At 43.4% G+C, this 18272-nt stretch overlaps 2 protein-coding genes across 5 annotated transcripts in view; one reads left to right on the top strand and one right to left on the bottom strand.

Annotated features, from left to right (window-relative positions):
- Positions 1 to 11659, top strand: part of ACO1 (aconitase 1) — a 46444-nt gene extending 34785 nt beyond the window's left edge. The window contains exons 14-21 of one of the 2 annotated variants that reach the window (XM_077817749.1): positions 1143 to 1299; positions 1869 to 1993; positions 4658 to 4762; positions 5181 to 5323; positions 6873 to 7020; positions 8383 to 8505; positions 9713 to 9898; positions 10916 to 11659. In XM_077817749.1, coding sequence (XP_077673875.1) covers positions 1143 to 1299; positions 1869 to 1993; positions 4658 to 4762; positions 5181 to 5323; positions 6873 to 7020; positions 8383 to 8505; positions 9713 to 9898; positions 10916 to 11029 — 1101 coding nt within the window. In that variant the 3' untranslated portion in view covers positions 11030 to 11659. The other variant, XM_077817750.1, reaches the window with a different exon arrangement.
- A 1212-nt stretch (positions 11660 to 12871) lies between these two features.
- Positions 12872 to 18272, bottom strand: part of RIGI (RNA sensor RIG-I) — a 34503-nt gene continuing 29102 nt past the window's right edge. For 2 of the 3 annotated variants that reach the window (XM_077817746.1, XM_077817747.1), the window contains exons 16-18: positions 18054 to 18205; positions 15706 to 15852; positions 12872 to 13754 (exon numbers count right to left, since the gene is read on the bottom strand). In XM_077817746.1, coding sequence (XP_077673872.1) covers positions 13449 to 13754; positions 15706 to 15852; positions 18054 to 18205 — 605 coding nt within the window. In that variant the 3' untranslated portion in view covers positions 12872 to 13448. Of the gene's footprint in view, positions 13755 to 13799; positions 15204 to 15705; positions 15853 to 18053; positions 18206 to 18272 lie in introns of those variants that run through there. The other variant, XM_077817748.1, reaches the window with a different exon arrangement.

Below are 18272 nucleotides of genomic sequence, written 5' to 3' on the forward strand. Positions count from 1 at the left end.
ATGGCTTTGACATGCATGTTTAAGAAGCTTATGGGAGGATTTCTGTGTGTGAAACATTTTTTCCCTCTCAGAATAAGCCTCTGTTTATTCCCTGCTGTGACAAACCGTGTCAAGCCACCTGTATGAATATATTTGTAGGTCTTTTAATAAAAGACAGTGGAGCTTTGTAGGTGGCCCAATCTTTGAATCTCTCATTCAGCGATACTGTAATGATACCTTAGAGACTAACCAGTTTATTTGAGTATAAGCTTTCATCAGATGTAGCTGTAGCTCACGAAAGCTTATGCTCAAATAAATTGGTTAGTCTCGAAGGTGCCACAAGTCCTCCTTTTCTTTTTGCAAATACAGACTAACACGGCTGTTACTCTGAAACCTGTAATGATATTAATTCATTCAGTGGCTGTCTGTGAGGCTATTGAGATGGTTTGTAGCCAGACTTCTTTCAGGCTAATATTAGTGTGTCGGGTTGGTTCAGGATGGATGGAAGACCTCCAAGGAACATTTCAGTGCTTCAGGAACAGTCCTAGATGGCCAGAAAGGACTATTTTGATGATGATTTGGATTGCAGCAGCACTTAGCACAACGGGGTCCTGGTCTAGGGCTGGGGCTCCTAAGTCCTGTACAAACACAGAACAAACAGATGGTCTCTGCCTTTAGCCTGACCTTCAGGGTAACACAGGACAGACAAAATGTGGTGCTGGTAATTCAGCAGGTGGTGCTGAGCCATTTCCTCGGGGCCTTCTGCTGGTGGCAGTACTACCTTTTGGGATAGCCACAAAACGTAGGTCCTGACGACTTCTGGTCAGTGCCGATCCCTCTGGCAGGAGTGCTCCCCGGCGACCCAGACCATGTGCCACCATTCAGCCATGCTCCTGCTGTTTAATTACGTAACCTGCTCTGTTACATGCTGTTCTAAGCTGTATTGTGCTGTTTGCTAGCTGCCCTGTCCCCCAATCCCGTGATCTGTCCATGACTTTTACTAAAAATACCTGTGACTAAAGTGTAGCCTTAATCATGTACAATCACAGAACGCTTTCCTTTCCGTCTGCCCCTAGCCGTATAGCCATTCCGAATGCATTTGAACCAGAAGGCCCTTGACTTTCCGCTGCTTGTGTTCACTTGTCTCTACTGCTGTCTTGCAGGGGGACCTCATAGCTGTGGGCGTGTTGTCCGGAAACAGGAATTTTGAGGGTCGCATCCATCCCAATACTCGTGCCAACTACCTTGCCTCCCCGCCACTGGTAATAGCCTATGCTATCGCAGGGACCGTAAGGATTGACTTTGAGAAGGAGCCTTTAGGTAAGAAACTGTGGGGTTTTCTCCCCTACCCCCCCGACTATTTTTCACTACATTCAACTGATATTAAGTGAAGAGTCCAGAGGAAGCATCTCTTATGTATTGGTTGGTGAGGAGCCCAATGAGGTGCGTATGAGATGCAAGACAAGCAAGTGTTGGGTCAATAGTGGCCACTAAGCGCACGTGGGGGAGAAGTGTGTTAATAGCACCAATCGCCTGAACCTAGGGAAGCTCCTTCATGGGAATATTGGGTGCTGTGCCTCTGCAGGCTCAGGGGGGTGTGTGTGTGTTGGGGGGGGTGAGGCAGACCTGAAGGACGCCTGCTTTGCACACCATCTCCTGGCAGCCCTACCAGAAAATACCAATGGGAGTTCACCCTGACAATGTCGTCATCAACTTCCACGAGATCCCAGTCCACCGGGTCAAAGCCAGGCTAGAAAGCTAAGGCAGCAGGGTCCCTGAGTGTTGGAGTAGAGTAGAGAATAGTGGGAGTGAACAGCACATAGAAATGGGATCACTTTTGCGAGTGGAATGTTTGTACATGAACTTTAAGGGTGCGTGGTTTCTTCTAGGAGTAAATGCAGAAGGGAAGGAGATTTTCCTAAAAGACCTCTGGCCAACAAGAGACGAGATCCAGGCCGTTGAACATCAGTACGTCATTCCAGGGATGTTTAAAGAAGTCTACCAGAAAATAGAGGTGAATCGGTTACCTAGTGTATTGCATTAACTGGGAAGTTTAGACTTGAAATTAGACGAAGGTTTCTAACCATCAGAGGAGTGAAGTTTTGGAATAGCCTTCCAAGGGAAGCAGTGGGGGAAAAAGATCTATCTGGCTTTAAGATTAGACTCGATAAGTTTATGGAGGAGATGGTATGATAGGATAACATGATTTTGGCAATTAATTGATCTTTAAATATTCATGGTAAATAGGCCCAATGGCCTGTGATGGGATGTTAGATGAGGTGGGATCTGAGTTACTACAGAGAATTCTTTCCTGGATATCTGGCTGGTGAATCTTGCCCATATGCTCAGGGTTCAGCTGATCACCATATTTGGGGTCAGGAAGGAATTTTCCTCCAGGGCAGATTGGAAGAGGCCCTGGAGGTTTTTCGCCTTCCTCTGTAGCATGGGGCACGGGTCACTTGCTGGAGGATTCTCTGCTCCTTGAAGTCTTTAAACCATGATTTGAGGACTTCTATAGCTCAGACATAGGTGAGAGGTTTTTCGCAGGAGTAGGTGGGTGAGATTCTGTGGCCTGCATTGTGCAGGACGTCGGACTAGATCATAATGGGCCCTTCTGACCTTAATATCTATGAATCTAACTGACTTTTGTACTTCAGCAAGAAGAGCTTCTGCAGCTGTTTAGTAAGGTCTTCCTGATAATGAAGTAATGAAGTAAAGTAAGCTGTCATGGGATAAGAGGGAAGTTCCTTTCATGGATTGGTAACTGGTTAAAAGACAGGAAACAAAGGGTAGGAATAAATGGTCAGTTTTCAGAATGGAGAGAGGTAAATAGTGGTGTCCCCCAAGGGTCTATACTGGGACCAGTCCTATTCAACATATTCATAAATGATCTGGAAAAAGGGGTAAACAGTGAGGTGGCAAAATTTGCAGATGATATAAAACTTCTTAAGATAGTTAAGTCCCAGGCAGACTATGCAGAACTACAAAAGGATCTCTCAAAACTGGGTGACTGGGCAACAAAATGGCTGATGAAATTCAGTGTTGATAAATGCAAAGTAATGCACACTGGAAAATATAATCCCAAGTATACATATAAAATGATGGGGTCTGAATTAGCCGTTACCACTCAAGAAAGAGATCTTGGAGTCATTGTGGACAGTTCTCTGAGGACATCGACTCAATGTGCAGTGGCAGTCAAAAAAGCAAACAGAACGTTGGGAATCATTAAGAAAGGGACAGATAAGACAGAAAATATCATATTGCCTCTATGTAAATCCATGGAACGCCACATCTTGAATACTGCGTGCAGATGTGATCGCCCCATCTCAAAAAAGTTATATTGGAATTGGAAAAGGTTCAGAAAAGGGCAACAAAAATGATTAGGGGTATGGAACGGCTTCCATATGAGGAGAGATTAATAAGGCTGGGACTTTTCAGCTTGGAAAAGAGACGATTAAGGGGGGATATAATAGAGGTCTATAAAATCATAGAATATCAGGGATGGGAGGGACCTCAGGAGGTCATCTAGTCCAACCCACTGCTCAAAGCAGGACCAATCCCCAACTAAATCAACTAAGTCATGACTGGTGTGGAGAAAGTAAATAAGGAAGCATTATTTACTCCTCCTCATAACACAAGAACTAGCAGTCACCAAATGAAATTAGTAGGCAGTAGGTTTAAAACAAACAAAAGGAAGTATTTTTTCACACAGTGCACTGTCAACCTGTGGAACTCCTTGCCAGAGGATGTTGTGAAGGCCAAGCCTATAACAGGGTTCAAAAAAGAACTAGATAAATTCATGGAGGATAAGTCCATCAATGGCTATTAGCCAGGAGGGGCAGGAATGGTGACCCTAGCTTCTGTTTGCCAGAAGCTGGGAATGGACAATAGGGGTTGGATCACTTGATGATTACCTGTTCTGTTCATTCCCTCTGGGGCACCTGGCATTGGCCACTGTCAGAAGACAGGATACTGGGCTAGATGGACCTTTGGTCTGACCCAGTATGGTCGTTCTTATGTATATTTTTCCCACTTACCCTGCTGCTGCTGCTGTTAAAAGTAGTCATTTTAAAATTAGAATGATGTGTAACTGGCTAATTCCAATAGATTAAATGGTTGTCACTGTTCCACGGTACTTTGCTGCTTAATGTAATCCTGTAGATGGTATTGCTGTCTCTCTTGCCCCAGGACTCTGTTAGAAAGTGAGATGTTCGGTCTCAGTAGGTATTTCTGGCTGAAGTACAAGTGGCTGAATTGAATGTTAATAGCAAAACAAGAAAATGTGTATTAGCCGTACTTTCCTGCCTTCATGGGGTATTGAGGCGTAATTCACTGATTCTTTGAATGTGCTTTGAGATTCTCTTACGGAAAGCACGGTAGAACAGCAAAGTAGTCTCAGGCTGTGTACAATGTATTATAGACAATAGTCAACTGGATGAGCAATTTTTTGATTTGTAATGAAGAGAAGGTGTGAAGTTTATTTGTTTCAGTACTCTAGATGATGGCACAGAAGCACACAATCGCATATTGTTGTAATAAGCTTTTCCATCAGGCATTGAAAAAGCACTAAGAGAGAGAACATTTGCAAAAGTGCCCAAATCCTATTTTTAAAAGTCACTTAGGCTTCCAAGTCACTTAAATACTGCTGGAAAATGTAATGTTAGTTTCTGTTTTTCAGACAGTAAATGAATCCTGGAATGCTTTAGATACTCCATCTGATAAACTATATACTTGGAATCCCAAATCGACATACATTAAATCACCCCCTTTCTTTGAGAACCTGGTAGGTACATTTTTTTTTTTTTCCCTCTCCTTTCCAAAGGATTTTCTGTTGCTTCCAGGGCAGTTACACTATATTCAGGGCCAAACTCTCCTGTTAAAATGGTGTATAGTTGGAGTAATCCACTGATGTGATAACCTATTCCAGACCTCCACTTGTGTAACTGGGCCAAATTCTGCTCTCATAGTCCCTCAGGGTGATTTTTTCACACTCAAAAATAGCTTAGATCCAAAGGGGGAAAAAACACTCCAACACAACTAATGAATATTCAGAGGGTGAAGATTTGTTTGAAGAATGGGTGGATTTTTTTTGACAGTTTAGCTGCCTTTTAGTGCACCTCCCACCCTTTTCAAGCAACTCAACAAATTCTGGGTCACTTTCATTCTAATTTTATAAATATATATATTTATTTGCTTGGTAGACTTTGGAGCTTCAGCCCCCTAAATCCATAGTTGATGCCTACGTGCTCTTAAATTTGGGAGATTCTGTAACAACTGACCACATATCTCCGGCTGGGAATATAGCAAGGAACAGCCCTGCTGCTCGTTATTTAACCAGCAGAAGGTAAGTCAAGTTAAATGCTTTATATTTTCCTTCTCATACACATCCTTTCTGCTCCTTCCCCCTCTCGCTCTGTGGTTCAGTGATTGTACTGTGCAAGTCAGAGGGTTGAAATTCACGTGCCTTCCCACCCTGCTGTTTTCACCGCCTTGCACCTGTTAGAGCTGCTCCTTCTACTGTCCAGAGCAGCTGCCTTCCTAGGATCACATGGCAAGCGAACACCTCTCGCCTCACATCCTCCCTTGACTCCTTTTGCTTCATGCTACAGCATGAGCTGCGTCAGCCAGGGCAGAGATAATAGGGAGCCATTTCCCTTCCAGATAATCCAGTCAAATCTTGGTCCCATTGTAGTCAACAGCAAAACTTCCATAGATTTCAGTGGCACCAAGCTTTGACCCTAAACACCTTTCCCCTATAATATAGGACTCCTTCATTGGTCAAACCAGGACTTCCTGAGCTACAGAAACTCTTGAGTTCAGATGTTCTTCCTGGGGGCACAGGCTTGAGAACATTGCGCTCTTGCTTTACTGTTCTATGGGAGGTCTGGGGTATTGTCTACCAGGCCTTGGGCTACTGTTGGAATCTTCTCTCAGGCCTGACTCCCTGTTCTGTTTCATGCACGGTGTGGTGTGTCTAATCCCTAGTCCCTCTCTCTGAGTGGCACGAATTTTGTTTCTGAAAACAATACTGTTTTTTTTTTTTAAATCATTGCTTTTGTAACAAAAGCCTTTCAACAGGTTTTTAAATGCAATGTGCTAATGTACCAGAGGTTACTGAATGCAAATCACTCTTGCTTCATGGGTGCAAGTCCCACTGATGTCAATGGGGTTGAAAGTTTAAAGTCCCATACACAAGTTGCAAAACAAATGTAGCATGTAAAAGTAACATTTTGGATGGATCCCAGTACAAACAGCCCTGCTCTATGCTTTGTCTCTCTGTTACTGGCTCAGTTAGAAGGAGACCTGTGTGTGTTTGTTTGGGGGTCATATATAAGTCTTATGCTCTCTGTATAAATTAATATTGCCATGTACACCCACTCTTAGTATTACCTTTTCCCCTCTGTATCTGTTAGCCTGCCCCAAAGAGCTCAAGAGCTCAAATTCTACTGATTCGAACAATGCCTTGCATAATGGGGCTCTGGCCAGGGACCATAGGTGCTATAGCAACAGAAGTAAGCGGTGGTGGAGATTAAGTAGCAGCTAATCAGAAGAGATTGTTATTGGTTCTTGTGGCTAAATGCAGCCTGGTTCCTATTATCGTAGCACCACTCGTGTATGTTGCTTGGGGTAACAATTCTTTGGCAGCCTCTCTGGCTAGGTCTAGGTTACATGCATGTGCTACAGTGGATTGGTAACAAAGATGTTGAAATAGAAATAATGAACTGGCAGCTGGTCCCCTACTATGCTGCTGGGAACCATGTGAGTGCTAGGAGAGAACTTTCAAACTATCAAAAGATGGCTGGATCTAGCTTCAGAGATGCCTCTTCACATCTGTTAATTCCTGCAGCCACTTCAGTTTAAAAATAAACACCAGTGTCTCTCTTTCCTAATAGCTTGACTCCTAGAGAGTTCAACTCTTATGGCTCCCGCAGAGGTAATGACGCTGTCATGGTCAGAGGAACATTTGCAAACATTCGCTTGTCAAACAAATTCATCAATAAGCAGGCACCCCAGACCATCCACTTCCCTTCTGGAGAAACAGTGAGTACACTGCTTGGTCCACACTGGGGCTGCCTACCTTGGGGCACCTAACGAGTTTGCCTGCAGTAGTTACTTTTGGGTTTATTTCCTAGTTTTTTGGGTCAGATCCTCATCTAGAGTAGAGAATAGTGGGAGTGTCAGCGGATGTAGGGCCAATGACTTCAGTGGAACTCTGCTGACTTACTGAGAATCTGTCTCTTTAAACTATGAGATCTCTCTCTAGAGAATACACCTTTATCATTCTGTATATTCTGTGTGTAGCAGTATCTATGCCATAGAACCCTCAGCGTTACAAACACTTTAGGAATAGAAGTTGTTCATAATTCTGAACAAAAGATTGACTTAATACAGCTTTGAAACTTTACTATGCAGAAGAAAAATGCTGCTTTTAGCTATCCTACTTTAAGTGAAACAAGCACACAACCAGTTCTCAGCTTGTCAAATCTTTAAAATTTCCCTTTACTGTTTTATGTTTAACACTGTACTGTATTTAGTTTTTTTAATCTCTGCTGCTGCCTGATTGCATACTTCTGCTTCCAACTGAGATGTGTAGTTCACAGGTCAGTTCATAATTCTGAGGCTCTACAGATCTATATGTAACCTCTCTCTCTCTATATTTATATAGCAAGCTAGATGTGTATTTCTAGAGATCTCTCTAGAGAGACAGAAATCTAACAGCATGGGTGTGTAGACGTGCAGTCTTTGCCAGCTCTCATCCCAACATAAAAAGACATCCTCCACTATTCTTGGCTATTTGCAGCTCTGCCAAGAGAATATGTAGTGTAATACTGGCAGGGTTGTAACTGGTTAATACTATAGGAAGAGAGATCAGCGTTGGGACTGGACACTATGGTTATGTCTACACTGCGCAGTTGTTACCAAAACTTTTGTCTTTCGCGGGTACTTAAAAAGCCCCCCCAGCGAAAGACACAAGTTTTGCTGACGCAAGCAGCGGTGGCGGCAGGAGCACTCTCCTGCTGACAGAGCTTATGCTGCTCACGGGGCTGGAAGTATTTTGTCGGCAAAAGTGCTGACAAAATACCGCAAAAGAGCGTGTACACTTGCAGGCGTTTAGTGACGAGACTGTGTCGACACAGCCTTGTTGCTAAAAGCGCCATAGCGTAGACAAGCCCTAGGTATTACCTGACCTGATGTCCTAGTACTCCATCCGTAGCCCCTCACTTTCTGAGCAAAGCACACTTGCATGGGGTTGTAGGCTAACTCTACACTGAACGGTGGTATTTCGCACATGTATGGCGTTCTTAGAGCACCCATCTGGTAGCTGTGCACGCACTAAAGAGCACTGCTGCTTCCCCGTCTATGTCCCTATGAGGCATCTAATGGATCTGGTATTCCTTCCAGCTGGATGTGTATGATGCTGCTGAGAGGTACAAGCAGGCAGGCCATCCCCTGATTGTGCTGACCGGCAAGGAGTATGGCTCAGGAAGCTCCAGGGACTGGGCAGCAAAGGGCCCTTTTCTACTGGTGAGTGACTCTGTAATAAATGCAAGTGGAGAAGTTAGAACCACCCTTCGTTGTTCACTTTTCCTAGATGCTTGTGAGCATCCTGTGCCCAAACTCCCCCTCGAAGGTGAATTCAGAAGGAATATTCCAAGGTGTGTCTGTGTCTCTCTCTCACTCTAAGTAGAATGCTACTATCAATCACTTAGACCAAATGAGAGGAGAATTCAGATTATTGTCTATGCTGGTTAACAAGGGGCTCCTACTGGGAAAACTGATTTAACTTTGAGAACAAAGCAAACCGCTACATGCATGGCAGAGCCTTTGCGATACCCAGCAGTGTTGTAGCCCACAACAAGAGCTATACACTATAGAAGCCAGTTATCCCTCCTAAGGAAATTCATACTTACCCAGTAAACAGGTAAGTTTCACACACAAACAGGACTCCCTATTGCAGAAACAATAGCATACAACTGAGATGACCAACACCACACTACAAATAACCACCCACCAAAAGCAAGAGATTGCATACTACAGGCTGTTGGCAAATTATTCCCCCAAGTTTAACTATGGTAGGTTTGTGCATGACACTCCAACCAAAAAGGGGTGGAACTTGTAACAGTTACTTATTTACCTGGACTTAGAGCTCTGTGGGGCAATGACTTTGTTCTGGGGTTGTATGATACCAAACACTGACAGGATGCAGTCGGTGAGGGGGGCTCCTATGTGCTGTTAACTACCCCATGGAGTCTTGTCCTTAGCTTCAGTGGGGATTTGGTTTGTTTTCTACACTTTCATTCAAACCAAACCTCTTGGAAAAAGTGCAAGTTTCTATTGAAACTGGGAGTTGTTTAAGGGCTTGCTGTACTACATGTGATCAATGGTGTGACTATTTAAAAACATACAAACAGTGCAGCACTTAGAGACAGCACAATATAAACGCCACCTATCCACAGAACAGAGGTCATGTGGCCCAGAGCACAAGCTTACTCAGGGTGCCCGTGTGTGTGCGCTATGAGACTTTATTGCCCAGGCCCCCATATACAATACCTTTAAAGGAGCACTTTCTGAAAAATCCAGGCTGAGCACACCCTCTGAGGCCCCTAGAACACAATCACTAGTCACTTTTGCAAATCTCTGCCTATAACTCTGTTTAGTAATAAGGAGAATTCTCCCAACCTCCTCTCTAGAGAGACTACAGTAAACACAGCTGAATGTTTGCATTTCCCAGGGAATCAAAGCCATCCTTGCTGAGAGCTATGAGCGCATCCACCGCAGTAACCTGGTAGGAATGGGAGTGATTCCCCTGCAGTATCTGCCCGGAGAGGATGCTGAGAGTCTAGGTCTCACAGGACGGGAACGTTACACAATTGTCATTCCTGAAGAACTTGCACCAAGGATGAATGTCCAGATCAAGGTAATCAGAATTCTGTGGGTTGGATTTTCAGAAGCACCCTTGAGTGAGCAAGTCCCTCAAACTTACTCTCTCACCTTCCAGGATTCTTGGTCCAGCTGCTGCTATGGTGCAAAGCTTGTTGTGTGAGTGACACCTTCATACAGAAACGCTGTGGCATAGAATGAAATCCATAAAGTGTACTTCATGCAACTACACAATACAGATGCAGTCCACTGAATCTTAACTTTGACTTCCTCCACCCATATAAATTGCACACTTGCACAACAGGCAGTGCCATGTAATGACATACAGCTAAACTAAGCTAAGCATTCAATACACTAGGTCCAAATAAATGGTGAGCACATTTTTAGATGAGAGTTCCAACATTTGAGGGCGTCACCACTTTTGCTATAGTGTAGAGTTCAAAGTAGTCCAATATAAGTCTGAAGTGCTGTGGGTAGGAGACTGCTTAATTAAAAAATATATATACACAGACACCCCCCACAAGGGAAGAACTACAAATCCCAGTGCATCACTTCATGCATTTGAAACTAAAATATAATATCTCAATCCACAATGTGTGCAACTCTGGGAAATGCTGAGCTTGTATAGTATAGAAACAGTGATTAACCTTTTCATAACTGATTTTTTCCTGGTTCCCTATCCTCTGTGCCAACACCACAGAAAATGAGGCTGCAAAAACATTAGTAGAATTAATATTTTTGCCACGTTACTGAAGCCAAGAATTTAGAAACATTAAATAGTTGTATTTAGCTATTAAAAACAAAGTTAACCACTTTAAGGGATACAAACTTCCATGCTCCAAGACATAAGTAAACCATTACTAGATTCTGGAGCTAAGTCTGGCACTTCTGCACATTACTGGTTGCTTAACGTTTCTTATTGCTAAAGCATGGCTTCCAGCTGTATGTGGGAAATAATCCTCCTTTCACTAGCAGATCCTGTTGCACTTGGCACACTGGCAGAACTTAGACAGCAGGATGTACTCTGTTAATGTTCTCTCTCTAATCCCCACAGCTGGATACAGGGAAAACCTTCCAAGCCATCATGAGGTTTGACACTGATGTGGAGCTCACTTATTTCCGCAACGGTGGCATCCTGAACTACATGATCCGTAAAATGGCGTCCTAATTAAAGCAACAGCAAGCACCTGTCCAGTTAGAAACCTGCCTTTGATGGCCACATGAGAATGCCCAATAAGCACAGAACTTAGAAGTCTAAACCATGAAATCAGTTGTCTCCTTGTGGACTGTATTACCCAGGGGCTTGTTTACAAAAAGGTAGAATGTGTTCAGTTTCCTGACACAATCATTTATTTTTTGTATGATGGCTAGATTGACTATTCTAGTATGGGGTGATGCAGAAAGTGGATCTGTAACCACTGCCAAAGCCTGTTCTGTAACAATTGGTGATTTGTACATGGTGCATTTTGTTTGATGGCACCTGTCAGTCAGATACAGTCCTATGCTCATTTCAATTTCCCAGAAACTGACAGGGTACACTGGGATTTTTTTAGCCCCCTTCCCTGGATTCTAGATTGAGGTTGGCTCCTTCCCCTTCTTCCTGTTTAAACAGCATTTGATCGGAATCCCTCCTTGAGTGGCTAATGCTGAAATTAGTAAATTGCTTAGCTTACTCTTAACTACAAAATGTGAATTATCTTCCTTTAAGAACATCTTCTCTAAGCACTAGGTTTTGTTGGGACAGTGGACCTTTTGGGCAACAAATTTCTAAGATTAAAATCTATTTTTGAAAATTTCACTATAGCATTGGACTTTCTTTGCATACGGACTTATCTTTAGCAAGAGAGTGATAGTATGTTTGAGAAGTACAGTTTGATAATGGGGTCCTTCAGGGATAAACATCCAACCTACAAAAAATTACAGGTAAGATGCAACTACTACAACAAGAATATTGTTTGTGGCTCTTTGAAGACTCCACATTTGGTTTTAAGTAAGTGTCCACTGCATACACACTGGTTGTAGTGGCTTCCAAAACATTGAACATACTAGGTGCTACTAAAGAGGCTCCTCCCATATTACTATTTAACTACTGGGGGAGAGGACATTTTCAAAGCTATAATGAGGGACTGTTGTGACCACCTGCATCAAGCCTAGAACATCTTTGGGCTTGTCTTCACAGGGGGGGTAACATGCACTAGTTTATCTGTATCAACCCTGATAGAAATTGTACTACATTAAAGCACACTAACTTTGCTAACAAAGATTGTCAGAAGGATAAGAAACACACTGGCTTTATGAATGGGAATTTTCTAAACTCCGAAAGTAATGGTGTAACAATGGAAATAGAAGATTGAACTTGAGCATTTGACTAACACTTCAATTTTGCTGCAGGAAGCAACCAGTTTGTAGAAAGACTACTTAATTATGGATTACTAATCACACTTCCATTAAAGTTTTATTTAAATGTATCCATTTTCATGAGGAATTAACAGAGCAATACTGATAAGTGTCTACTTAAACTTATTGTGCTACTTATTAGTTAGCAGTGCACAGTTGTTAAACAGCTGCCACTCACCACTATGGAGAAAGTTTTCCACCTAAAAGTAAATTGCTTCCACTGAAAACAAAGGAACTGTTTATCCTTGTCTGTTTGGCTGTATCCTAACAATGTCTAATGGGAGGGATGAAGCGAACCTCTTGCAGGTAATAATGGGAGCTCTTGGTTTGACTTTAAATCAGTTCTGGCTAGACCTGCCTCCCACTAGGAGTTTAAGTGGCCTAACATTTCTGAACAGGATTTTTTTTAAATCTAAAAGTGTTTGTTCAGTTGAAAACCAAAAGTTATCCAGTCCTCCTCACAGCACACTAAATTAGGGACCAAGGGTAGTCTCTAAATCCAGAAAGTTGAATGTTTTAAATCTGACTTCAGTTCCTTACTGTGAAGGAACCTACAGGCAAAATACAATGCAGGTTAACAACTCTACATCCTAGCATAAATGACATCTGGAGGTGAATTGAATTTAAGATTTAATGAGTTCAGGCTACATGGTCTGCATAAAGTGCAACATGAACAAATAGCAACAAAACAGATACATCAATGCAAAACATGCAACTTCAACTGTTCACTTATAGAATTGCACCTAACTATCTAGATGTTTTAGCTAATAAGTTTGATTAGGCATTCAATTTGGTTTTTTCCTCCCACACAAACTATTTTGCAGAGGTGAAGACTTAACTAAGCATGCAGTCAGAATACAAATTAGGAAGTGTTCTTACTAGTCTGTTGGAGGTGACAAATAATGAAGAGGGAGTGTACATAAAAGAATGCTAGACTATTGAGATAAAATGGGCAAAAAGTCTATCAGCCATGGCATGAAATACAATAGTTCTTAGAGCATTATTATCTACATCCATCCACTTAGAACTGAGTACAAAATGGCACAACCTTCATAATAGAATTACGAATGAAAGACTGCAGAGCCCCCTTTAAGCAAGTGCTGCCATTTGCCCATTCTGCATGTATTTAGGAATGTGCATTTGCGTATGAAATAGCTCACACAGTAGGGTGGTGATGAACCAGTTGTTACTCACTCTATACTGGACATTTCATTAATGTCAAATTCCCTCATCGCAAAATCCACATCCCTCCATTTCCGGAAAACTGAGAGTTTCCCAGTTGTGACATCCTTCACCACAAAGCTTTCAATTTTGATCACTGGGAGGTCATCGAATGTCTTGTACCTCACTGTAATTCCCCAGTCATGCTGGCACTTGGAGTCCCGGCAGTACATTTTACATTTCTTCTCAAAGTTGTCATAGCAGCTTGGTTTTTTGTGAGGCTTTGTTAGAAAACGTTCCTTAAACAGGGCTCCTAAGACTGTGTGGTGAGACTCCTAAAAATGACAGTAAAAGTATTAAATTTCTGGTATTAAGCTACATCTATCATAATTCCTAAATTTCCATTTGTTGGCCTTCATACATGAGTGCCTTTCATTAGAGAATCCCATAGCATTTTACCCTCATAGCCTACTTGGCAGCAGAGTTGGGTCAAGCATTCTAATTCTGACACAGGACCTAGTAGGATTGGCACTTTTGAAAAGGACCAACTAATTTTGGGTGCCTGAATTGGGACCTTTTCATGGCTTGAGTACCTGTAGCTCCCACTGATCTTACACTACTGCCAAGGGAATTCTGCCTCTGTCACGTGGTTTAAACCATAAGCCGCAAGACCTTATTCTTCTATAAGAAATAGCTTGAGTTGCAGTAGCAATTATGAAAAAGGAAATTCACTTACAAAAAAAGTAAGAGAGATGATCTGTCACTCATTTCCCTTCTCACACGAAATTGTAAAACCAAATGTAATTTGCAAGGATTGGTGAAGTCTCTGCTGCGTCGGTGAAAATTTATTGAGTCTTCTCTTATAAATCTCCTATTACCACCTCCCCTTGTGTGGTATAACAGTGCATGCCACTTCACAGCTGTCCTTACAAGTGTAAATGATTTTAAGAGGACTGTGTTCCATAGTCCCTAAGGTCGGTTACTGTCTCACTGGGGAGCTGGATGGAAACTCCAGAGAGGTCAATTCAGGTGTAGGGAGTTTGTTTAAAACAGGGAGCAGGAGGTCACCTAGCTGTGCTCTGCCAGTCTCCCCACTGCTTGGAAACCACCTGTTTGCAGCACATGAAATACCCCAGGTGTGGGAAACCCCAACATCAATGCTTAGATTTCCTGGCTCAAGGAAAAGGCTCTCCAATTGCAGAGCTGCCCAGCTGACTTTCCCACCATCAGTGGGTGGGAGCAGAGCATGACTAAGACACTTGGGTCACCCTAGACAGCCCAATGAGACCATGTGAATGATGCACAGCAGCAGTTCTAAAAAAAGCAAAACATTGCACCACCTAAGAAATGAGAAGGAAAAATAACCCTAAAAGGATAGTGCTGCTCCGTAAAGCAAGGATACGCCTTCCCCTGGAATGCTGGGCCCTGCTCCCTTCATCTCCAGAGATGCAGAGCAGCAAGAAAGGGTTCAGCTCTGGGTAATGAAAGTTGTTTGAAGGCTAGAGAGACTTCCATAGGAGAAGTGATTGAGAAGATCACAACTGTTTTAGTGAGATGAATATGAAAGCACCGTGAGAGGGCTATATAAAATATTGGATGGCATAGAGAAAGTAAATAGCGCACTCCTATACAGCCTCTGTCATGATATAAAAACAAAGGGGGCAGCTAATGAAACTGAAAGGTAATGCAGCTAACTTATTTTTCCCCCTGCACCATGCATAAACCAACCACTGGAAATTCACTCAGTGCTAACCTGCAGCAAAAAAGATTCAGAAGAAAGTAACCTGTGGGTGGAAAGTGAACAGCCAGTTACATTAAGTATCCAGGTACCATGTATATTGTAGCTGTATAATATGAACATGTGTGGTTATAAAGATGGATGGTTTGTTTAGGTATGGATATTTCCTGTTTGTATACATTTACCAACCAATGGATCATGCTTGAGGATAAACATACATTATGTAGGATAAAAAAAATCAAATCACTGTTTATGAGTGTAAGTTAAATGGTAACAGCCTGGACTTAGGAAGAAATTTCTCCTACAAGCTGTTGTTCCATGATTGTACACTACACTGATTCTCACACCTTTCACTGAAATATTTGATACTGTCCACAGGATGGATCACAGGTGTGATCTGTTACTAAAGTTCCTATGTCCCATTCTGCATCAAACTGGTCATTTTAAACTTCCACACCAAATGTAACACTGAAATTGGACTGGTAAGACTCAGCTGGTAAACTATTTGCACAGCGTAACATTCACAGATTCCTAAGTTATACGCTTACCTCTATAACCCTGATGTCTTCTGTATTACAGGCATCTGCTTTGCACTTCCCACAGAGCAATTTTCTATTGCCCCCCAGGGGCTTTTGTGTTCTCCCTCTCTTTCTGGAATCTCGCATGGTCTTTTCCTTGTTTTGCAGGTCATTTATCTAAAAACCAAAGCATTAGAAACAAATGGATATTATGATCTTCAGAGAAACACTGAGGGCCAGATGCTCAGCTAATGTCGATCCATGTAGCTCCAGTGAAGTCAATGGAGCTATGCTGATTTACACCAGCTGTAGACCTGGTCCTGAAAATGGTGGTCATGGTGGAATTCAAGCTCCTTTCTACTATTTCCTATGAAAATGTGACTCAGTCTCTCAGGTCTAATAACTCCCCAAAGGGCACCACACCTATTTTCAGAATTGCCAACTCCAGTTATCCCCATGCATAAGAATTGCAGTAGAAGTGGAAAATACATCTATGATGGGCAGCCTGACATCCAATGCTTGAACAAAGTCCCTTTTTAGTAGAAATATGAAGCCAGCACCTGTCTAAGATGGTCAGATGGCTGAAGAGTGAAGAGCATCAGGGGAAGAAGGAAAAAACCCACACGTCACCACTCACTTCTGAGCACGCTTAGGGCATATTTGTTATGTCAGAGCCTCAGGGTGCTCACTACAATGCAATACTCTCTCCTAGGCCCAGATCCTGGCCAATGTTAGACACTGACTGCTTTTCGTCACTGCAGTTAAACAGTGGTCAAAGTTAATTTTGGCACTGAAGTGGATAGAGCTTTGCTGATTGGGCCAGACTCTGCTGGAGTCAGACACCACGACTGGGACAGTATGCACGAAGGAGAGCATCTCTCTGACCTTCTCCACACGGGAGACTTTTTCAGTTCTAAGATGTAGGAGATAAACCACGGGCTTTACAAATATGCTGGGAGTATGTGCGTGACAAATATTGTCTGGACTAGGCTGCCAGCAGCCTAAACACCATTCAAAGAGCCATCCTCCTACACTCCCCACCTGCTCACCAGTGGCCCTTTGAAATCTTCCAGAATTCACGGCTTCAGGGAGCTGTGAAATCAGTAGCCAAAGGCTACAAACAGGACATTGCTAGTGTAGACCCAGAGCAAATCTGGAATGGTTCAGAACATCAATCAGAATACCCAGTGTGGACACAATGAACTACTTGGGCTTAAACTGGTTTCTGTCATCAACTCAGGGCATGGCTACACTTGCAGATGTAGAGCCCTGGGAGTTAAACCAGCCTTCAGAGACCGCAGCAGGGAAGGCACTGCCGTGTGTTCACACTGTCAGATTCAAGTGCCCTGGCGTGGCCACATTAGCAACTCTTGCAATGCCAGAGAACGCAGAGCATTGTGGTAGCTATCCCAGCATGCAAGTGGCAGCAACATGCTTTTCAAAAGGGGGGGGGAGGGAGGAGAGTGACAGGGAGTGTGTTTTGCGTATGGGTTTTTGGGGGGCTGAGAGCATGTCAGCATGCGGTCTTGTAAGTTCAGACAGCAGCAGACCCCCCAGTCCCCACCTTGCGTGCTCTCTCTCTCTCTCTCTCACACACACACACACACACCCCCACTCACCTCCATTCCACACTAATGGTTGCTTTGTCCTGGAGCAGATAAGCAGCTGGCTGTCAGAAACTGAGCTTTGAAAGGGGATATCTGCACTCCTACAGCAAGTTGCCACTTAAGAGGATTATGGGATGTTTCCGGAGACTGATCAGAGCGCAGTAATGCAACACCTCGTTCACACTGACATCAGGGCATTTCAGCCGGGGCACAGCAAGCATTCCACCTCCACAAGAAGTGTATTACCAGGAACACTCCAGCTGCAGCATCTAGGCACTCTACATGCCTTGCCCATGTGGACAGGTCGGGAGTTAGGGCACCTGGGGCTGCTTTAATGCGTTCTAACGTGCAAGTGTAGCCAAGCCCTCAGAAATTTCTTCAATGCTAATGGGCCTACCCACAGCCCCATGCAGATATGATAATTTACTGTACTGAACAACTGCAAAATAAGTGTTCATATATTGCTATGCAAATAGGTCGCTATAACACCCATTTGACCACCAATGCTCCACAGCTACCATGGGGGTGAAACAGCACACAGCAACACAATGGATTAGCACACACAGGGGGAAATTTACCCCTCCCACTGGCTCCCAGTTCACAGGTTCAGCAAAGGCCTCGAGTGATGCACAGGCCTCGTGCTTTGTCTGTGCACAGGGAGAATTCCACCCTGAGTGAATACTCGGTGCAGCTGAGAGAGCCCTGTGACGGTGGCCAGTTTAGGGTCTGTCTCTGATCTAGAACATGCAGAACGGCAGCGAGTGGACTCACCTTCCTTGCGAACTTTTCCTCATCCCACTCCTGCAGCTGTTCAATGGCTTTGTTCATCATCTCCTCCTTATAGATATTGTTTCTCTCATTCTCAGCCACTTCGCTTTTGCTTGTCACAAGGATGCACTTGCTGTCTTTTGCCCTTCCACGACCTGGGAGGTGACAGGAAGCCCTTTTATAACTGTCTATAGAGACCAGAGCAAAACAGCAGACCAGCTG

Source organism: Eretmochelys imbricata, chromosome 5, assembly GCF_965152235.1.
Source record: "Eretmochelys imbricata isolate rEreImb1 chromosome 5, rEreImb1.hap1, whole genome shotgun sequence".
Lineage (NCBI taxonomy): Eukaryota > Metazoa > Chordata > Testudines > Cheloniidae > Eretmochelys > Eretmochelys imbricata.